Source organism: Populus alba, chromosome 4 (assembly GCF_005239225.2).
Source record: "Populus alba chromosome 4, ASM523922v2, whole genome shotgun sequence".
Classification (NCBI taxonomy): domain Eukaryota; kingdom Viridiplantae; phylum Streptophyta; class Magnoliopsida; order Malpighiales; family Salicaceae; genus Populus; species Populus alba.
Window position 1 is genome coordinate 16,062,519 of NC_133287.1, and position 22,206 is coordinate 16,084,724.

Genomic DNA, 22,206 nt, shown 5'->3' on the forward strand with positions numbered 1-22,206 from the left:
ACAGAGCCTACGTCTTGTTAAGTGCCCACAAAAGTTAGATGGGAAACAGTGACCCAGTTCAACCTTCTTAATCAAATAAGCGATGAGCACTGAAAACTGAAACGAATTCAAAGGCCAATATGCCATTACAGCTCAATCAAAAGCTGCAGTTAATTCTTTCTAGGCAGAAAGGCTGGAGCAAGTTAGCCAGAAAAAAAACCCAAAACCTAAAATGATGACAGAAAATTCATTCCTTAAACAACCATTCGTTTTAGAATTTTGGGTTATCCTAGTCCCTTTTCTTTTCCTACACAGAACGCACGACGAAAAACCATTGCTTTGCAGATTTGAAAAGAATTAGTTTTGGATCATTAACCCAACAGATATTTACTAGGAAATAAAAACAACGAACACCCTCATAATCAATACAAAACCCCACACAAGAACATCAAACCCATATTTATCTCAATCAACCAATCAAACCCTCTCTAATCCGCTACAAGAACCATTATTTAGCTCAAGATTTAAAAACCCATTTCCTAAACTATCTTCTTCTATCAAGAGAAAATATCCACAAAGCATATAAACCCTCAAAAACATCCATGTAAAAGTTATACAAAAAAAAAAAACTGAAAGAAACAAATTTCTTACCTCAGGTCCTTGAGTGGAAGGAGAGTGAAGTCGAAGAGCAGTTTTAGTTGCGGTGGTTCGGAGATGAGAGGAGGCAGATAACAGATGAGAAGGATATGTAATTGTCGCCGTCATTTTTTGAGAATCTTTAACAGGGCCCTAATTGATGGTTATGTGCTCAAGTCTCATTCTTGATTCGAAGAAAGATAGGTTTTGGAGACCCTCTAAAGGTTTTTGGGAGTTCACGGTGGAAAAGGTTGTTGCAGGGTGACAGGGGTTTAAGGAGCAGGAGCCGTTATCCAGTACTGCCGAGTGTTGCAGTTTTGGAAAAACGGTTCACTTTCATAAAGTTTTAATTTTTTTTATTTAAAATTAATTTTTTTAGTTTTTAAATTATTTTGATATATTAATATTAAAAATATTTTTTTAAAAATAAAAAATATATTATTTTAATATACTTTTAAATAAAAAAAACACTTAAAACAATCAAAGTGTTTGCTATGTGGTTGTTTCTGCGGTAATGGAATCCACTATTATTTACATTTCAATCACAGGTTACTTGAAAACAGATGTAATTTACCTTTCTTCGTGTCGAGGCTAAGCATAGTGAATCAATTTACTCTACAGAACAGTGGAGAACGTCTCCATTGTTCATGGTCGGATTAGGTTCGACCCAAACTTCGTATTGAACTGTGTTTGACCCAATAAAAAAATCTAATTTTTTTAATTATATTTTACTCGAAAAATTAGTGTTTACCATTTAATATTATTCAATGATATTACATAAATTGAAGAAAATTGCAATTGTTTCTAATGATATTTGACCTGATTTTGTTTCATGTTTAAAAAATCATGAAAACTATAGTCTTTATATGATGGATTTTGTACATGATAGAATTGTAAATAGGTTAATGGAATAATAAAAAACATTTGATATAAAATATTATTTATTTAATGATGTAATAATAATAGTTAAATCTACAATATTTAAATTAAAAACATCAATATTAATATATATCTTTTTTAACTATTTTATAACTTTAATTTGAAAAAAAAATTAATCAAACATATTTAATTATTTTTTATTCAATCTCCAATATATATATATAACAAACCATTTTATAACATAATTTTTTTTCAAATTATAACCATAAATACCACTAAAAACACGCTCAATATCCACTCCAAGCTAAAACAACTCACCTAATAATAACATTCTTCACGTTCGCTAAGACAGGATTATGGAGTTTAAGGATGTTTTTTTTAAAAAAAATATTAAAAAAATAGATTAAATGTGAAGGAATAAAATAATAAGATAAATAGTTAACATTTTTATATATATTAAATCATTCAATTGTTTCCAATCTCTTTAATTAATAATTTTCTCACTTCACAAAGCACGAGGATTGGACTCGATTTTTTTTTAAAAAAAAAAGTTATTTAAAATTATTTTTTAAAATATTTTTTTATTAAAATAATATATTTTTTATCTTTTAAATTATTTTTCACATTAACATATTAAAATAATATAAAAACATTAAAAATATATTAATTAATTTTTTTTTTTAATATTTTCCAAAAATACTTTTAAAATTCCGAAACAGGACCGTGCTTGTCATCTACCTTGAACTTACACAAACAAAATCCTGAAATCAGGTTTGAATCGTCTCTGATCGGGCCATTTGTCAGAAAGTTTCAAATTCTTATTGTAAATGAAAATTACAACACGAAAATTTGACAAAGTTACAATATTGGAAGCAGCACAGCCTGGACAATTAGACCTCCACCGAATCGGCTATCTCATCATCTAACTGCACCTATGATTTCTTGACGACATCTTATTAGTTATTGAGCTGATAGTACATGTTCCTCTTGAGCTCTTCTAGAGTGTAGAGACTCCTCAAAGACAAAATTTCACTCAATCTGCAAAAGCTAGTGAAAATAGTTCAAATCAGATTGAGAAGAAGATCGACAGATGATTCTAAAGTCACATGTCATCCTTACGTGCATTAACAATTAGAAATTCAATCTACACTCTTGAAAATAATGGAATCAGCGTGAAAGAACAGGTTGAAATGGACAAAGACGTTAAAAGGAATCAACCAGACATGAACATCGAGTTATAGTGCGCATTTAAAGATACATGATCCTAGATGTTTGTATACCATAATAATGCTGTCAACCAAATAATAAATACGCTGCAAAGGAAACAATAGAAAGAAATCCCTACAATGCTGCGATGCACCACAAAAACCAACAATTTCATCTGCAAAAAGTGATGAAGCTATCCACAAGAAGAAATGGGGGAGGCCAACAGAGTGTATGGAGGATGTGAGAGCAGAAATGATAGTCTATGAATTAAATCAGAGAGAAGCCTATTTTGAAAAACATGGATTAGAGCATCCAGAAAGCCTATTCCCAGTAGAGGATGAATTGCTTACATGTTCAGTCAAAGAAAAGTAAAAAAGTCTCAAGGAAACAATGGCAGGTACCCAAGCCCTGTGTTTTCTGGAAATCCCATCATTATATTTAAATTTTGTAGAGCTTGACCAGAAGCCCCCTTCACAAGATTATCAATCTGCACCAAGGTTTTAGAAGTTAAGCCAGTCAGAAGGGAAGAAAACAGCGGTATATGAAAAGATGGAGACAGTCAAGTGCAATGGCAAAGGAGATGATACGTACAACTGATATGATTATTGCTCTGCCAGGAATTCGGTCGGGAAATACATTTATATAACAATAATTAGAGCCTCGAACATCATGAGTGCGAGGAACAGCTCCTTTTTCCAATAATCTTACAAATTCTTCATCCTGCAATAAAAGTTAAAGAAAGAACGAATGACTAAAGTGTGACAAAGGGCAGCAGAAACCAGATCGTGGCTGGACTACTAACTTCCATCTTATATGACTCAAGTATTGACACAGTTTCACCATTAAAGGAATGTGCAACACACATTCCTTAATCAAATTTCAGGTCAAAGCATTGATTGTATTCCGAGTGATATCATTGATTTGTAATGTCTCATAGTACAAAAAGTAGAAAAAGTGTGTAACTAATCACAATATTTATACAATATATATACCTGGTAAGAAACTTTCAATTGCTGGTACAAATTGTCGGTTGTCACTCCTGAAGCCATTTCCACATAGATAGTTGATTGCATACCACGGGTCTAAAGAACAGAAAAATAAACAATGTTGGACTGGATTCTTTTGTAAGCAAAGATTACTTCAGTACACTTGGGCAATTGTTACCATTGGCATTAAGTGTGGAGTAAAACTGATGGTAACTTTAGAATGCGCAGCATCGGATAGCCCCTGTTCAATTTCTGGAACTGCAATTCAAAACCAGAATCTATATTATTGCCTTATGATACAACCCAACTATAACAAGTGAAATTCATATCTTTTGCTTCATGGTCAAGGCAATAATTTGCAAGAAGAAGGGATCAAGATCCAATTTCTGAGATTGATATTCACCATGACGATGCCTTGTAACACCATAAGACATGATGCCTTCAGTTAATTCAGTGTACAAATTTGCCACCTTAGCACCACGTCCTGCACAATTTCCAGACATCAGAAACTACCAAAGAAATCGGTGCAAGTAGAAATTGAAACATATTACTGCTACAGACAAGCATCGATATATAAAAAAATGCTGTGAATTTTTACCTGCTCCACTCACTCCAGATTTTGCATCAACGATAATATTCTTATGTTCAATGAGATTGGCCTGAAAATTCAGAAAATGATGAGGTTCAGGGTGTGCTCTAATTTAAGAAAACTAGCTACCTTGAAAGAAACTAATTGTAATGCGACAATTGATCTTCTGCTGAAAAAACATGTATGGAACTAATCAGTCATGCAGGATGAAATGAAATGAAATTAAACCGCAACAGACACATACCTTTATCAAGGGAACTAAAGGAAGCTGAATCGATGTTGGATAACAACCAGGATTAGCAACAAGATTTGCATTTTTTATTTCCTCTCTCAAAATTTCAGTCAAACCATAAACAGCTTCTTCCTAAATCCATCAAGAGAACACATTAATGTAAGGAAAAAATAAACGTAAACCTTCCACAAACGATAATTGAAATATAAGCACGGAAAACAGCTAAAACTTCCTTCATGAGGCCAGGTTGATGTTTTGAGAAAGGGAAAGATTCCAGGAACTTTACCTGCAAATCAGGTGCTCTGTGTGGCTGGCCATACCATTCTTCATACTCAGAAACGTTTCGTAATCGGAAGTCCTAAATGAATAACAAGATAATACATGATATTACCACATTATAAATTTTCAAAATACTGCATGACGCCTTAAACATGATAATATACAAAAACATAAACTGATAAGCTTGCATTCAAAGCATACCGCTGAAAGATCAACAATCTTTAATCCCTTGGGAAGACCTTTGATGATTTCCTGTAAGAAAAAAAAGGCACATGGATCAAATACTAGTTGACATAAGGAAACTCAGTAAATGAAATTCCCTATGCTGAAGGTAAACTGCATTAAGCCTTCAAATTAATTGTTGAATGGGTTAAAATATGTTACATGAAAAAAAAAGTACCTGTGTGGTTCCATGAGGCAAGCAACAGAATACAGCATCAACATCAGAAAAATCTGCATCGCTGGTAGAAACCAAAACCGGCAAATTCTGCAAACCAAAACAGATTAAATTCAAGCATCACTTGCAAAAGAGAAAGCTGACAGTATACTATTTCAAAACATTTTTCCCCTTTTGGTGAGACTCAATGGTCAACTCTAGCAGTATCAAACAATAGATTCAGTTTCACCAAAAAGAGAGCCACACAGGAACGCCTTACCCTACTAATACGTAAACACTGACAAAAATCCCATCAAAACCTTACCTAATACTCATTAGTATACGATGATACCTTTTGTGTGATGAAATGAGGAAATACAGAATCCATCGACTTCCCAGCATTTCTATCAGCAGTCATCACAGTTATACCAAAGTATGGATGGTTTGCAAGAAGTCTAATAATCTGCCACCAAAAAATAGTAACTTCACTCCTCTCTCAATAATTGAATAACCGTGCCCACAAAAGCAATAAAACCCACAAACCTCTGCACCAGTATAGCCACTGGCACCAAGAAGAGCAACACGAACTTCTTTCTCCTGCTTAGCATTTGAAATCTGCAATCTTTTTCTGGACAAAGCAGTAGACCCACCAGCATGTAGCTTGCAATTTCCATTTTTACTCTTCAAGCTTGAAACTTTCACTTCACTACCCTGAATTCATTAAAAAAATAGCTCGAAATACAAAGTCACAGTCTTTACTAATTTTCAACAAGCAAACGCCTCTTTCTATTAAAGTTTCAAACTTTCTAGTAGAAAAGATGAAATTCTAACCTTCAAGAAGTAGGTAGAACTGAAAGTTGCACTGCTCATTATTTAATTTCTGGATGAAATTCTACAAACACAATTTGACATTATAAGAGAATGATATTTATAGAGATTCAAGCAATAGAAATGAAGGGGTTTTTTTACCTTCAAGAATTGGATGCTTTGACGATGGGAAAATTGAGGTTGCTATTGGAAAAAGAATAAAAGGATGGAGGAATTTAATTACTGGTTTATTTTTTATCAGAAAGGAACCGAATATGCCGAAAAAACCCTAGAGACAACTGGAACAAAAATGGAAAGGGTTTTTTAAAAGTAATATAATTTAATTAATTAAAAAAACAGAATAGAATTAATAATTAGCCGCCTTGAAATTATTTTGTTCTTCTTCCTTGTCTAGGGTCAGAATTGGCTAGCAGGTGACTGCAGGAGACGCCTAGCACAAGGCTCTTTTATCTTTCTTATGTAATGACTTATCACAAATTTCAGGAACCCATGTTCCCATGCAATCAGCCCAAAGTAGGTCCAAAGCTCTGTAGCTACTAGCTATGGTGTAGATCTGAACCCAATTTAACACATTCTAACAGCCATGATTTGCTTATGACAAATATATTATTTTCTATTTTTTAAAATAAAATAAAATGAGCTCCGTTATGTATAAAGATGCTAGGGTGCATCTGGCCTTTATTCATTTTTATTCATTTCACCGTCGCTTCTCACAGTGGTGATATAAGCGATCTATGTTAGTTTAAAAACTAGAGTTTTTCATCGATTATTTTATCTTCATTTTTTACAAGGCAAAGGGACAGATAAATTACAGAGATCCCATGTTAGTTGATTAACGTAATTATCAAGATTATCCTTAACTGTTCCCAGGAACAAAACCATAACTAATGAGAAGTTGCCAAGACTGCCCATGGTGGATATGCGATGGTAATAATAGTAACAAAAAGTATATATAAATAAAAAGATTAGATGCATATGTGTTGTTTAATTGAATAACGAACGCTAAAGATCCTACAAAATAAAATTAAGATGGGCTAAGTAGTGAGACGAGGCAGATTTTTTGAGACAAAGTTGTGTTTTTTGGTCAACTTGCCTTCTCTGCATTTTAAATTTTACAGAAAAAGAATAGATTATACAAGCTTAACAAAAAAATCGATATGTACAGGCACCAACATAACAGGCAAAAACACACGCATGAGCTTGGCTTGTAGTGCTGTATAACTGTCATGAGCGAAAATCCTTAATGCTATCGGTCCAAGGCAGAAAAAAATGGAACTTGGCCCCTTCTTGGAGTTTGACGGTTGTCATCTGTCCTTGAGTTTATTGGTGAAGTTTGGGGCCTTAGCTCAGACAATCGTATCCTTTCATTGGTAATCTTAGTCTGCAGAGTTTGGAACTATGTTAGTTTATGGGAGATCATCTTTTAGGGTTGCTTGGTTGACCCTCTTAAGAACTTGTTTGGACGCAGAAATCCATAATGTAGAAAGAGAGAAAAAAACAGCAGTGTTATTTATGGATTTTGATTGTTTATTCCTTACCTTGACTGTCAAATCTTGCAGTTCTCTTTCCAGCGAAGTGATTCTGTTTTTCAGCTGCTCGAGAGCATCCTCCGCGACGGTTGGGGTTATACTGGATACAGGTTTTGTTATCCCAGCTGCCTGAAATTTTCCATCAAAAGAGATCTATCTCTTCGATTCTGAGAGAAAATAAAAACCACGTGGCTAATCAAGGATACACACATACCTTCAAAATGCTAGTACACAAGCCCAATAACTTTTGTGCTAATTGCACCTTGTCATCCTCAATTTCCTGTATGGATTCAATTAACAGTTGAAAAAGCCATCGATATTAACGATATGTAAAAATTATTAGTACTTGTTTCTCTACTTCCACTAACCTTAAGTTTGTTCATTAACCTTTGTTCCCCTTCAAAATCTATATATGGACTTTTCCCAACAGAAGCACGATGATGTGCAAGCTCTTCCTTCATACGTGAAAGATTGATCTCTGCTCGCCGCAGCTTAGCACTCAGGTCCTCATTATGAATTTTAAGCGAATTGTTCTCTTCCTATTACACCAGAACACGGATCCACTTTGGATGAATAAAAAATGCTTGCACAAGTTAACAGGTCCAAATTCTCTGAAATTCAGCATATTTTCTATGTAAACAGGACAGATTATAGAAAATATCTTGCCTTGATTTTTGCATGATGATGTATACGCTGCTGGATATTTTGCTGGCCAGACAGCTTCTTTACCTCCCCCTCAAGTTCCATCACCTTCTTCTTATGATTTACGTTCTCCATCTGAACAGAGTATAGGAAGTAAATACAAGACACGAGACAAAAAATAGAGGGGGAGGGGGGAAAAGCTCAACTGATCCACTGGAAAGGAAAAGTGCAAGGCACAGGCTTCGGGTTTTTACCTTCAACATTTCACTCTCAGTTTTGAGTAACTGATCCCGCTGATGAAGCTTTTCCAATGCTACTTGTGCAGCAACCAGCTCAGCATGTTTACAATCAATTTCCTCTAGCCAACTAGAAAACAAAATGTGAAAGAAAATACATAAAATAGCTTAAGATTCAAGTACAGAGTGCCAGCCAATACTGGCAGGTTGAGCTTTGAAGCAAAGGATGCTTACCCTCGCCTCTCCTCAATAAACCCATTGAGCTGCTGCTTAAGCTTGATAATTTCCTGATCCTGTATGGAAAATGGAAATGATTAAGGGAAAACATGTGCGTTTCGAAGGTAAATTACCAAAGCAAAGAATACCTTTGCATGCGGCTCAAAGGTACCAAGCTGAGCTTTTTCTGCAATCTTCTGCACTTGTTTATCATCCAATAGTGACTGCCATTAACACAAAGGTACATGAACAAACACATTCATGGAAACTACTCCTTTCTCTTTACTTTTGGCTTCATTTTTCTCCAATGTTTATTCAGTATTCAGTGCACATTATCAGAAATTATCATGTACATGACACAAATAAAAGGAGATGCATGGTCTCAATTCTTTATAGGTCCAAATTACCAACGACCATGATTAAGCAAAAGAGTAGTGTGGGACCACATTAATTTACCACATAATTTGTCATGTCCAGTTTCACTCCTAGTAAATCTCGGATTACATCATGGGTCATGCTCTCAGCAGCAGCCAATCTGGCATTCAAGGCAAATATCTGCAAAAGGATCATGCTTATCAAATGAGTCATTATCTGGCATGGATCTAGAGTTGGATTTACATTTGGAAAGTAAAGGCTACCTCTTTCTGTCGATTAACTGCTAAGGATTCCAGCTCTTCAATCCTTAGCCTTGCAGATGCAAGGTCCTCATCCTTCTCAGATTTTATTTGTTGTGCCAAGCCCAGACCAATGCATTTGAAAGGGGAACTGGAACCCCTGGACTTAGCAGCATTTTTCTCTGATTTGTTTGATGAAGAGCTCGTGCTATGGGAGATATGGCCCTCAGGTTTTACTTGTTCAACCATGGCTTCCAATGCCTTGAACTGTTTTCAGAATCTCTTAAAAAACAACTTTAAGAAATAGAGGAAGAAAGAACTATATAAAAACTTCAAACCCTGGCCTACCTTCTGCTTATACTCACTAGCCTGTGCTTCTGCATGCAAATTTAGCTCAGTGACATGTGCCTTGAACTGTGAAATCTGTTGAACGGTAAGAGAATGAATGTCAAATGCTGAAACCTCAGGTCAAACAAAGTTAAAACACTTGTAAGAATGTACCAAAATGATGCATAATAGCGCTTTACCTCTGCATCCTTGTCAGATACACTGCTTTCAAGGATCTGTATATGCTTCAGTGCTTCTTCCAGGCCTCTTTCCTTCTCTTCCAAATGCCTGCAGGTGAAAAACAACCATGTTTTGACAATTTGAAACATCGTAGTATCTAAAATGCAACCATACAGAGGAATCTGATAAAAGAAAAAAAACCTTTTAATGCCAGTGTCAACATTTTCAACATTCTGCATCTGATATTTCACAGAATGAAGCTCGTCTTCAAGTTCTTCTCTCTGCAATCTTTGTCGTTCTGCTTCTCCTTTAAGAATGTCAACCTGACAAGCAGTAAATAAGATGCTGATTTTGAAATTTTGAACTCCTTTAACTCAATAGTAGATTAGAAAACTAACCTTGTTTTCTAGAACATTAATGGTGCACTCTAGCTCTTCAACAGATCTCTCAAGTAGCTTTACCTCTGCTTCTTTTTCTTCAGCATAGATCTTTCTGGATTCAGCAGTCTGTCAACAAGTTAACAGCACAAGATCAGGAAAAATAAAATAGGTGTAAATAATTATTATTTAGCATATATATAAAAGTTCAATGCACCTGTTGGGCCTCTTCTGCAATAGCTTCAGTTTCTTCAGCCCAAGCCTCTGTCCTTTGTAGCTTATCTTCTAAACTATGCATCTTCAGTTGGAGCTGATCTCTCTCGCTAGTAAGTTCACTCAGATGACTCCTTAAAGATTCAATTGTATCACTCATTTCTCCAAGAGCATCACCCATTTGTGAGAGTTCTGTCTCTAAGCTCTCCGTCAAACTCCTTTTCTCAGTTAACTCCTCCTCAAGAGAACATTTTGCAGCCAAGGTTTCTTGAATTTGGGCTCTCAGATCCAGATTTTCACAAGAAAGACTTTCTAGGGACAAGTGTCCCTTAGCAATATCAGACTCAAGATTAGACACCGCGTCTATCTTCTCCATGAGCTGAGCTTCAAGCAACTGACTATGAGCAACAGTCTGTTCAAGCTCACTTGATTTGACAACCAGCTCATCTTCTAGAGCCTCCATAGAAGCCATCACTTCCTTCAGCTTATCCTTTTGATCCTTAGTATTAGATGCTGACTCCTGCAACAGGCTCAAATCAAATGACAGTCCTTTTAGAATATCATCCTTCCTCAATAGCTCAGCCTGGAGGCTCATGTTGTCAGAGACCAGATCTGCAGTGCAACTTTCCAAGCATTCAATCTCTTTTATGAACTCAGACATCCCTTCTATATTTTCACAAATCTCATGAAACATTTTTTCTGCAAGCATATAACACTCTTTCTCCATTCCGTTAAATAACTTGTGACTGATTGAGTGTACGCTTTCCACTGAAGCAACATACTTTGCTGTGTTCAAAGCTGATTTGGTGAGGACTTCATGCAAAACTTTCTTGTGAGACCTAATTTCACTTCTCAAAAGAATGTTCTCATCCTTCATTGCATTCAATTTGCAGACAAAACTTTGCAAATCTTGGTTTTTTACGCACATATCAGCTTTAGCAACAGATTGAGAATTCTGGAGTTCATTTACCTCAGCACTTTTCATCTCCAGATCAGTCTGTAGACCAACAATGACACTCTCCAAAGAGAGAATTTTGTCCTGCAGCCTATCATTCTCCATATCAACCTGGCTTAGTGATGATTCAACTTCAGATTTCTTTTTCTCCAAGTCTTGTAGAACCAAGCTCTTTTCAGTCTTCAAATTCGAGACCTCATCCTTTAGAGACTTGTTTTCCTCCTCCAACCAATTCAATCTTCTGAGCTCTAAATCTTTCAATTCCAGCTCAGTTTGTAGTTCGCTTGATGCTGTTTCCAATTGGCAAATGCTCTTCTGCAAGTCTTGCTTTTGTTGGCTAATAACATCAATTTGACTGGAAGACTTTTCGAAATCTGATTCCTTACTCTTCAAATTCTTTTGCAGTTTATCACACTCAGCTTCAAGTTCTTGAATCTGGCTTAACAATCTCATCCTAGTTGTCATGACTTCACCGAGTTCGCTTCTCAACTTATCGTTGGAACACGCAACATCCTTCAGACTTGATAATAGATCCTGCACCTCCCTATTTGCCTCTTTAACTTTTCTTTGCAGAAGAGCAACATCTGCTTCCTTGGCCACAAATAGATGTTCCTTCAACTCAGCGTCAATTTTGGAAAAAATTATTTCATTCTTTAAATTCTCCAAGATAGAGCAACAATTGAGGTGCTCTCTCTCCGCTGCTTCTTCTCTGAGACACATCTCTTCAAGCTGTGATGCTAAGATGAATGACTCGATGTCTTTTGAGCACAAATCCATCATAAAAAGCTCAGTTTGAGAATTTCGAAGTTCCTTTTCATCTTCCAGCATTTTCTCTTGATTGAAAAGGGATTCTACAGCATTTGTGTTAGTTGAGTCCATCTCCTTCATTAGAACAGCAAGCTGAGAACCCATGTAATTAGACCTCTGTAACATCAACTCCTCTTGAAGCTGTATATCATAGATCTTTTTCTCAAAAGATGTTAACTTAAGCCCAAACCTCTCTGTTTCCTCTTCTTTCCTCAAGATCCGAACAAAACTGTTCTTGATGTCAGCCAGCAGTTTCCCCTTCAGGGTTCTGCATGTTTGAAGCTCTCTACTTGTTTTGGAATTACGCTCTCTGAGATCAGTTATAAGCGAGTCTGATTCAGACAAGCCATGTTGAAGCAAACCATTTTCTGCATTCAGACCTGTTACTGTTTCTAACAAAATGCCCATGTGACAGAGATGTAGTACTGAGACAGCAGAATCCTTTACTATTATCTCAGACCAGACATCTTCAAGCCATGACCGCACCAATTTTCCAGAGTCTAAAACCAGTGCCTTCAAGCTGTGGAACTCACACAACATAGACAAAAAATTTTCAAAAGAGATCTGGACCTGTGAAATGACACCCTCCAGCTGCCCAACCAGATCCTTTGTTTCCATTAAGTCTAAGCCAAACTGAATTTCAAGATCTTTGAATTGTTGATCCTTGAGTCCATTCAGGGATTGCAAGCTCTGAACTTCATTATCAAGCATATCCCTTTCACTGGTTAATTTAACTTCAATTTGTTTCATCCTTTCCATATCAAGCTTCATTGCTTCATTAGCTATCATCAGTTCATTGATCATTATATCAGCTTCTTTCATGGTATCTTGGGCCTCCTCAAATTTGGCATACATACAAGAAGCCTCCGCCATTTTCTGTGCTGCAACTATCTTTGCGTCACAAAGCTCCATTTCAAGGAACTATTAAAAAATTATTGGAAAAAAATGATTAAGTATATGAGAGTGTAATAAATAAATGCCGTAAATATAATCTATCTGTAAACAACTAGGAAAACAATAAAAAAAAAAAAAGACAATGGGATGAAAAATGAATTGCTCTGGATGATTTAGTTTGGGTTATCATTGCAGGCAATTTTGATTTTCATTTTACGAGAGTCTGTAATATACAAATTTTAAGAAAGATACCACATACTTGTCTCGAGGAATCCCAAGCAAGTAATGAGTTACAGAAAAATAAAATAGAGAATACTGTAGAAAATCTAGCAGGTCACCTCTTTAGTTTGGCACCAGCAAATCCCAGCTTCTTGGATGATATGTTCAAATGCTTGTAGCTTATCATTAACAGTTTGTATCCTCGTTTCAAATTGTGTTTCGAAGTTACTAAAAACTTCTTGAAGCGCAAGTATCTGAGTTGTGAAACATCTCATGCTTTCCTGACTATGTTTCTCAGACATCCAGATTTCTTCTTTCTCAGCATGTAATTTAGCCATCTCCCTTTTAACCTCTTTCAAGCTTTCAAGAGCAAACTCTATTTCCCCTTTGAGAAGACTAATGGTGACATCTTTGGGAGTTCTGAGACCCTCATCTTTCCTACCACATGAAGTGCCCAATGATCTCTTACCTGTTGTAGAAGAACTCTCAGAGACATCAATTCTCAACCCCACATCTTGGGGAGTTCTGAGACCCTCATCTTTCCTACCACATGAAGTGCCCAATGATCTCTTTCCTATTGTAGAAGAACTCTCAGAGACATCAATTCTCAACCCCTCTCCAGCATCTGTCTGCAACAATATCGAGGTATAGCAATTACTAAACCAAATACCTATTAGAGGCTACTATGACATAAAATTAAATTTAAGTGTTATATGTCAACCAGAGAGCAAGAGTTATCTTACCCATCCACTGCCACCATTATTAATTGTGCCATCTCTTTGTCTTTCATTCATATCAGGACTCCGATCATGCTTTCCATGGGTAGCCATGCATGACCTAATGGAGGACACACCAGTTTTCAGCTCAGCCAATTTCTCCCTTGTGTTCAAAATGTCGCTCTCTTCAATTTCTTCAAGCTTTTCTTCCATGGCACATGCATGTTTCTCCTCCTCGGAAAGTCTCTGTTGAAGTTGGGCACATGTCTCCTTCAACTCTGCTACTTCCATTTTCAAAAACTGAATCTGTTCCTCTGCTTCTTTGATAGCAGTTGCTTGATCATTCAGAAGAGCTTCCTTCCTTTGGGTAATTGCTGCTGATTCACTAAGTTGCACATTCTTATACGCTAATTCATGGAGATTGTTGAGATTCACTTCTGATAATCTATTCACAACTACAAAAGCAACCGTTGCACAATCTGATGCTTTGCTGGCATGAAGTTCTGCTGCCTTCACTTTATTCTCCAGCTCTGCAATGGTAGATGTTTTTGCTGCCAACTGAGAATTCAAGAAGAGAATTTCTTCTTCCTTTTCATTGCACTCCTGCTGGTTTGCTTCGTTCATTACCAGTGCTGCCCCTCTCAGAGCATTAAGCATGCATTCCACATCATTTTGTTTATCGTTAGCATCCTCTAGACATTTTCCAAGTTCTTCAATCAGTAATTCCTTCTCAGAGATGGTTCTAATCAACCTGCCAACTTGTTCAGAGATCCAGATCCTCTTCTCAGGGAAGGAACTAGAAATAAGGTCAACCTGATCAGCAGCATCCATGATTGCCTCTTGTCCATCAGCAAGAATTGCTTCAACCTCACAAGCTAGAAATTCCCATTCTTCAGATAAGTTTTTCAGTTCCCCATCTTTGCCCTCAAGCATTTCATTTAGCCCCCTGTTTTCTTCAGTTAAAACATATAGTTTTTCCCGCGACTCTTTCAATTCAGTTTCCAAGAGCATCACCATGTTTTTAGTCTCCATCTCTTTCAAGTGGCAATCATTGACCTGATTCTGAAGAATGGAAAGCTCTTCCTGCATGCAGACAATAACTTCGGCAGTTTCAGCTTCAGCCTGCTGACGAACTTCGTCCATTTCTTCTTCATTAGATGCCTGAAATGCATGATCATTTTGGTATAAAACATTCAATCTTTTGGCCTTCTCAAGAGAATCTTGCATCCTCTTCAACTTCTTCTGTAAAGTTGAGTTGTCACCCCCTGAATGCTTGGAAGGGAGATCTCTCAACTCCTTCTCAGAAATTTGCTCCTTCAGAACCATCATTTGAAGCTCCTTTTCACTTAAAAGCTTTGCATAGTGAATCTTACTTTTCCTCAGGTCTTCCATCTCATTGATTGCTAGTATTTGTTGGGACTCAAGAGCTTCAACAACTAACTTCACCTCCTTCAGTTCACAAGTGGCATCTTCAAATTGTTTGGTTACAAAGTTAAGTTGTACTTTTGCCAGTTCAAGATCTCTGGTTGAGCACATTGACCTTTCTTTTATTTCCTCATGAGAAGATCTCTCTTCTTTGAGAATAATCTTCAATATATCAAGTTCCAGCTGCAAATCCAAGATATCTTCTGCATGTTTCATCATTTCTGGAGCAGCTTCCATGCTTTCCAACTTACACTGAACTCCATCAAGCATGACAGTTTCAGAAGTTGGAGCTCCTGAGAAATTCTGAAAATCAGGTTTATTATCAGTCATTGTTACACTTGATGGAGTTGCATGCCACATGATAAAGATGGATAAGTGAGAATGAAAGACAAGAGTTATGCAAACATGCATCTGCTGGAAATTGCTGGTGAAAACACGGTGATCCATCCAGTAAGGCCGTAGCCATTGTGCCTTTCCCAGCATGCATGGTAAGTGAAAAGATGAGTAGCAATTCTAAAGGCTCAAAGTACCTTTAACATTTTAATGTCACCATCTCGGTCATGGGTTGCAGATTTGAGATTGTCTAGCATATACTGTAAATCATTAATTTCCCTGCAAAAGATGGAGATAAATAAAAGTGCTTCAGTAAGAAGAAAGATAGCTGCATTAATTAATGGATTCTGGGTGGGTGAAATTACAAATTTTAATGAATTTCAAACAGGACTTCTTGAAGACCTACAATCAGCGTTAGAATTCCTGACCTGCTTAATTTTTGGTTTTCCTCTAAGCAAGAATTTAGATTACGCCTGCACTCGTCTAATTCATTGAAGGTGTTCTTCAACTGAAACAATTAAAAATAAATGTCACAGAAATGGATGAATTTCAAGAAGAAGAAAGGTGTAGTTCATGTCAAGACAGTGCAAAGCAACCTCTAGATGCAGAGAATCATTTTCCTTGTTGGTGCGCATAGCTTCCTGTTTTGATAAGAAAAAATAAAGAAAATAGTTCACATCATCATGTTGTGAAAATAAAGAGCTTAAGACAACTTAACAAGGACAAAGTGTTGCCCTACAGAGAAAAGGAAAGGGTAGGAAGACTGAAGAATGTAGAGAATCAGGCAAACCTGAGGTTGGCCATTTGCATTTGGAAGATTTTGCATCATAAATTTCCCGTCAAGAAATTGAAGCAGCTGCAACATAAGATTTTTAATAATCACTCGGGTTACAAACAAATAAACAAAAAATAAAAATGTATTTTGCTTGAATCTTCTAACTCCATGAAAACCTGTTCTCGCAGTTTAGATACTTCTTCCAGGAGGATCTCCCTCTCCCCTTCCTCATAGAATTCTTGAAATCTATAAACACCAAAGCGAATAAATAGTAAAAATCAGTGCATCTTTTTAAGAGTATGTTCTAATAAACAAAAAAAATTACCTTCTGAGTTGGTCCAAAAGCCTTATGTTCTCCAATGCGAAGCGAGTCACTTCAGGATTTTTGTCTACTTTAGCTTGAATCAACTGAATCTCTTCAGAGAGTGCTTGGTTCTCTTCCAGCAAATAAGTGTCAGGAGGTAACAAGCCACCAACCAGTGACTCCATTCTCTGAATCTTGTCTTCTCGAAATCTGAGCATCATTTTAGAGCTCCTCGTATCTTCTTCTCTTTGACGAACCTGAGATGTGGTTAGCATTAGATAATTGAGCTGCATTTTTTAAGAAGACAATGAAACACCTCTACATCATTTGTAAAGAAATACCAAACGATTCAGTTGCTCAATCTCAGCTTCAAGTTTCTTGATGGAAGTCTCTGCCATCTGCTCTCTTCTCAAAGCGCCAGCAAGAGTTGTCTCCAAAGACTTCAACTGTTTCAGCACCATTTTCAATACAATAAATTTTCACTGAATCTTACTATTAATGTAGAGGAAATTCAGGAATAGCATCTCAGTTACTGCATTTAAAAATAACTTAGCATGGATGCATGGAAAACTGTTAACAATAATCAAAGAGCAGGCATAATGATGCCTGGTGATATAGTTAATTAATTAAACACCAAATGGGACATAAAGCATTCACATGTATATTCATCCTGTGTCATAAATAAAGCAACACATTTCCATTCAGATACACAGTATTATTATTATTAAATTACCATAATGAAAAGTCACCTATTTACCTGCTTAGTAGACATTCTAACAATGCCTTTGCCTCCAACTCCACGCAAATCATCAGCATGCTGTTGATCCATGTCATACATGATTTCCGTGGAAGCTGTATCTTGCTCTTGCATTGTATCTTTTCCAGTTGAACCAAATGACAATGACCTGGAGACATTCTGACGTTTTAGGAAAGAGAGCTCCTCCTGTCACAAATATGATCCCGGGTCTTAGTTACAAAAATTGTGGATGGTAACTTTCTTAATAAAGAAATATTGTAAAATTCAGAATCACACCTTTAGAAGCCGTATCTGATGCTGAAGTGCAATGACATCTCCACTGGAATCTTCATTAACCACAGCCTACACCGTGAAAAAAGCCATAAATTTGTCAAACTGGTTGATTCCTCGTGGAAACAGAAGTTTGTCATGGAAACAAGCTTACTTACATTGTTTTGAATAAGTTTTGCTCGCTGAGCAAATTTCAGGGTATTAAGTGTTTCAGCTGCACAGCTGTACAAGGCAAGACTGTAAGAGATGGATAAATGATATGCTCTGTTGGGGCCCAATGCATCAACTACTAGCAAGCAGTAACATATGCATGAACTAACCAGATAGAAGGGCTAACATTAGCAATGATCATTGTTTTTGAGTTTCCTCCAAGTGAGTCCTGCATTGCCGATAGAAACAAGCATGTTATCATGGGTAGAAGACATAAACAACGGTGTAGACCAGAAAATGGAGGCAGCAATGACCTGAAGAAGGAAGGTCAATCTCGAATCCCTATAAGGGACATGTCTTGCCCTCCCATGGACCACATCCAGTAGAATCATAATTACATGACTGCAAATACCAGTGTACAGAAAGCACCAATTATGTTAACAGAAGCAGTAAACAGAACAACCAAAATAATAAAATATGATGGATTGGTGCTCGTCAAATTTGGTAAAGCTCGTATTACCCCAATGTGGACAATGATTTATTAATATTTGCAGCTTCCTTCAAACGCTCGCCCTCAGCTCCTGAACTCTTCTGCCTGTAATTGATAATTATAATATCATGTTACATAATAACACTAAGCAAGTGCAGCGAGTACTTAACAAACTTTGAAAGAAATGTGCTCACCTTTCTGAACCAGCAAGATCAACTAGGTTTAGTCTTGCAAACCTTAGGTTAGTTGCAGAATCCTTCTCCCACCTGCTCTCAATTACACATGTAAATACACTATGTGAGCGGCTGCTCTCTCGGTTCATATTTGTTGCTGCAACTTTCCTATTCAAGGAACCCTACAGAGAACAAGCTATCACATTAAAGCAAACATGTGTGCAGAACAAGGGTAGAGAGTTTGAACAAATAACAAACAAGGATCGTAACCTGAGTCAAAAGCTTCAAAATATCGCTCACAGTTTGAACCTCAAATTCTGAAAGATTTTCTACATAGACACCCTTCTTGACATCCTCTCGCAACTACAAGCAGAGAAATGACATACTTAAAATTAATCTCAAAATGATCCAAAGCAAATTCACTGGAAAAAGAACCAAACTTACAAGCAAATTGGTAGATGAGGGATCAAGGAGGTCTGTAATTTGTTCGTTGTAAATCTCTAAGAATGAGCACTTGCAATTGTATTTTAGCCTTTCATCCTTGCGACTTTCCTCTTCCTGTAAAGATAAAGATGAAGAATAAAAATGCAATAAGCTGTAAAAATCACACTGGTTGTTTCGTAATTGGAGCGTGTATTCAAATATATTTATATGATATGCACAGAAGAGAAGCTAAATGGTAGGGCATGGAAATTACTGCTTGTATCCTTGCAAACAAGAATTCAAATATCCGCGGTGTCATTCCTCGATTCGGGCTAGGCTTCACTTCTAGACCATCAATTTCACCAAGCATTGTATAAGTCTTCCCACTCCCTGTCTGCATTATCAAACACACTGTAATTAAATTATTTTAAATTATAGTTATGCAGGACAGAAGTTCAGGTATATCATTGATTTCAGGTTGTTTTACTTGCATGGAAACAATTCTCTGGTTCCCAAAACTTCAAAGAACACTGGAACATTCAGCTTCTATGTCTGGAGTTTTGTATTTGGTAGAGCACCTACTGAAGCACAATCCTCTCATCACTTGGAGAGGAGTGTTTCAATCAATATTTCAAAAAAGCAAGTTCCTTGTAATAGTTTCTAAGTTGCTTCTAAGGAAAAGAGCAAAGTGATGATCCCCTCTCCATGTATACCATATAAAACATGGGACACAAAGGGTAAGAAATCTTAGACCTCCCTGAATCCCATTATATTGATACTTATCCCAGCCAATGAGCTTGCATGAAAACATATCTGTGTGTGAGGTACATGCTCTCAACACAGGATATCAAATAATGAAGACATTTGTACATCCAACACCAATGAGAACAAAAAAACAGTACCGGTTATATGAGTTACACTAAGATGACAATAAGTCAAATGAAGTAGAAAACAGGATAGCATTCAAGCTTTATTATCCATGATACCATGCCTATATGAAACCATGAACGCTTAACTTATTAGAAGCTACTTCACAAAGCAGAACCATCTGTAAAAGCAATATATACTCCCAAAATTACCTGGCCATAGGCAAACATACAGCTATTGTAACCAGACAAGCAATTCTCTACCATAGGAAGACCAGCCATTCTGAAAAGCATTTCCTGCAAATTTAAGTTTAAAACATTGTTTACTTGCAAAATAAAAGGCATGGCTTATTGTAAAAGTAATTATTTTCTTCCATGTAACCAGACCTGGTCAACTGTTTCACATGCTACATGGTCAAATGTGAATCGAGTTTCTGGTTGACCAATCCAAGCGATGCTCTGGGCACTTTCTTGCTTCAAGCACCTGTTGTAACCATGCATACTCCTCTCCATGCTATTGAGAGGACGTACACGTATAAGGACCTACATAATTTCATCAAGCATCAACACAACTAGAAAAGCACTCATCCGCAAAACAAACAAGAAAGAACGTTGGCATCAACATTACTAGAGAAGCATTCATTCGTTTGAAACATTGTTCAATATTAAACTTCTTCAAATACTAAAACACGCCAAAATTCAAACCTTTCTACAGATTGACACCCATTTTGAAATGTTTCTCATTGTTCACAAAAAAAAATAAAAAAAAAATCATCTCATTACTCTTTTACAAAATTATCTATTAAACCACACCATGACAAATTAAATACTAATCAAAATTAAACCTGAAAAAAGAACCCCACAAACTACCTGTACATTATGCTCCATCCAGAATGATGGATCCTCCTTAAGATCAAAATGAGGCACTTCAACACTATTAACAACCGTAGTCCCCCCCAAACCACCCGAAACCGGAAGACCTCTATACAATGCAGAAAAACTCCCTCCTTTCCCCCTAAACCCCGAATTCACAGGCGGCTTTGAAACAACACTCTTGGAGGGCGTACTTTGCGTCGAATTACTCTCTGAATTGGCCCTCTTATTCCCCCTTGGGGTCACATTAGGCCCTGAAGCCCCAAATCCACCACCTCCCTTGCTCAAATCCCTAAAATCAGTCCTCACCTCTTCCCTCGACTCATTACTTATCACACTACTGCCACCGGACTCATTTCTCTGAGCCCACCCGAAACGATACTTGGACACCTTATCTGGTGTACGGAGAGGCTCAAAGTTTCTAACTTTGGGCTTGTTTGGAGTTTTATCATGTCTAGGGTTAGGGTTTGGAAATGGGTCCTGAATTGTATTCAACGGTGGCCTAGTTGAGTCAGTGCTTGATTGACTCGCTAACGAATCTCTAGGGTTTACAGGTACATTCTCAGTTTCATCATTGTTCTTCGCATTGCGTCGAAGAAACTTGAAATCTCTCAACATCCTAAGAACAAAATCGAGAAATTCAGAGATCGTTAGTGATTAGGAGAGATTTATAAAGAACAAGAAAGCTCAGTAGTAGCAGTAATTGAGTTGAATTACCTGAAAAACAGAACCTGTAGATTTCGACTCAGCTTAAAATTAAATTATAAACAAAACTGGAATTATTTGATTCTCAAGCAAACATCTCTCTCTCTCTCTCTCTCTCTCTCGCTCTTGCTCTCTCTCTCTCTCTCTCTCTCTCTACTTTTTTCGGATTTGAATTGGAAGTGAATTGAATTCTATTTTTAAGTGGAGTTTAAACTGGGGTTTTGTCTGTGGTAGGGGTAAGTTGATGGACGGTGGAGATTGAATGGAGATTTGAAAAATGAGGGTTATCGCGGTTTTGGGATTTGAATGGGATTTGAATGGATTTGAATGGGAGGGGCGTTTTGGTCAAAGGGAATCGTTAAAGGGCATTACAATTATTGTGTCTGTGTTTCAAATTTCAACGGCTATTTTGTTAAATCTCTCTAGGGAGCTGTTTCATAGGAGGCTAGCTGCTCGGAGGTTGCTTTGTCGAGTGTAGATCTATTATTTAGAGCCAAAGCTCCTTCGTTTCAAATTCTATGGCCATGTGATCGGATCCCAGTATCTCTTTCACTTCACTGGGTGGATTTTTTTGGATGATCCATTGTTGAAATTCCTTCAATGATAAAAACTCTTGACTGAGCCATAATTCTTCCTCGTTAGTACCAGCCCCCTGCACAATTCTTGTTCAGTAAAGTTGGATTTGAAAAAATATATATTTGGTTAAAGTTATAGTTAAAATTAAAATTAAATAAAAAATAATTTAAT

General features: G+C 36.8%; 3 protein-coding genes across 5 annotated transcripts in view; all 3 read right to left on the reverse strand.

The window, feature by feature from the left end:
• The window catches only part of LOC118050714 (uncharacterized), a 2,622-nt gene extending 1,680 nt beyond the window's left edge, over positions 1 to 942 (reverse strand). For both annotated transcript variants that reach the window (XM_035061143.2, XM_035061142.2), the window contains exon 1: positions 631 to 942. In XM_035061143.2, the coding sequence (XP_034917034.1) occupies positions 631 to 744 (114 nt within the window). In that variant the 5' untranslated portion in view covers positions 745 to 942. The remainder of the gene's footprint in view (positions 1 to 630) is intronic.
• A 1,297-nt stretch (positions 943 to 2,239) lies between these two features.
• LOC118050716 (probable N-acetyl-gamma-glutamyl-phosphate reductase, chloroplastic) lies at positions 2,240 to 6,490 on the reverse strand. 2 transcript variants are annotated; one of them, XM_035061146.2, is made up of 15 exons: positions 6,132 to 6,490; positions 5,994 to 6,054; positions 5,706 to 5,873; positions 5,515 to 5,625; positions 5,187 to 5,273; positions 4,988 to 5,038; positions 4,794 to 4,865; positions 4,520 to 4,639; positions 4,285 to 4,345; positions 4,090 to 4,170; positions 3,865 to 3,944; positions 3,693 to 3,782; positions 3,292 to 3,420; positions 3,051 to 3,187; positions 2,240 to 2,532 (listed from the first exon to the last, which is right to left on the reverse strand). In XM_035061146.2, exons 2-14 carry the CDS (start codon positions 6,030 to 6,032, stop codon positions 3,080 to 3,082), a joined length of 1,197 nt encoding a protein of 398 aa, XP_034917037.1. In that variant the 5' UTR covers positions 6,033 to 6,054; positions 6,132 to 6,490; the 3' UTR covers positions 2,240 to 2,532; positions 3,051 to 3,079. The 2 variants fall into 2 exon arrangements, with proteins under 2 accessions (XP_034917037.1, XP_034917035.1); XM_035061144.2 differs by having other exon boundaries at positions 2,240 to 2,541.
• Positions 6,491 to 6,926: 436 nt separating this feature from the next.
• LOC118050717 (kinesin-like protein KIN-12D) lies at positions 6,927 to 21,635 on the reverse strand. Its single transcript, XM_035061148.2, has 38 exons — positions 21,472 to 21,635; positions 20,752 to 21,373; positions 20,269 to 20,424; positions 20,095 to 20,178; positions 19,290 to 19,409; positions 19,037 to 19,150; positions 18,863 to 18,955; positions 18,614 to 18,774; positions 18,450 to 18,524; positions 18,244 to 18,331; positions 18,100 to 18,158; positions 17,938 to 18,001; positions 17,786 to 17,851; positions 17,510 to 17,695; positions 17,094 to 17,198; positions 16,774 to 17,009; positions 16,625 to 16,694; positions 16,464 to 16,529; positions 16,270 to 16,314; positions 16,102 to 16,181; positions 15,871 to 15,952; positions 13,943 to 15,643; positions 13,319 to 13,828; positions 10,329 to 13,007; positions 10,133 to 10,240; positions 9,936 to 10,057; positions 9,755 to 9,842; positions 9,576 to 9,650; positions 9,252 to 9,494; positions 9,070 to 9,168; positions 8,763 to 8,837; positions 8,632 to 8,690; positions 8,416 to 8,527; positions 8,186 to 8,296; positions 7,888 to 8,058; positions 7,734 to 7,799; positions 7,529 to 7,648; positions 6,927 to 7,371 (listed from the first exon to the last, which is right to left on the reverse strand). Exons 2-38 carry the CDS (start codon positions 21,370 to 21,372, stop codon positions 7,237 to 7,239), a joined length of 9,045 nt encoding a protein of 3,014 aa, XP_034917039.1. The 5' UTR covers position 21,373; positions 21,472 to 21,635; the 3' UTR covers positions 6,927 to 7,236.
• Positions 21,636 to 22,206: the final 571 nt, after the last annotated feature.

Bases quoted from the DNA above. Each gene is read 5' to 3' on its own strand.
- LOC118050717 (XM_035061148.2), bottom strand. From the start codon at position 21,372: ATGTTGAGAGATTTCAAGTTTCTTCGACGCAATGCGAAGAACAATGAT. The intron at 18,956-19,036 runs GTAAGTTTGGTT...CTCTGCTTGTAG, and splicing joins CCTCATCTACCAATTTGCTT to TTGCGAGAGGATGTCAAGAA. The intron at 16,315-16,463 runs GTTTGCCTGATT...TTATCAAAACAG, and splicing joins ATGCAAATGGCCAACCTCAG to GAAGCTATGCGCACCAACAA.
- LOC118050716 (XM_035061146.2), bottom strand. From the start codon at position 6,032: ATGAGCAGTGCAACTTTCAGTTCTACCTACTTCTTGAAG. The intron at 5,626-5,705 runs GTTTGTGGGTTT...TTTTGGTGGCAG, and splicing joins GTGGCTATACTGGTGCAGAG to ATTATTAGACTTCTTGCAAA. The intron at 5,039-5,186 runs GTACTTTTTTTT...TTTTTCTTACAG, and splicing joins TGCCTCATGGAACCACACAG to GAAATCATCAAAGGTCTTCC.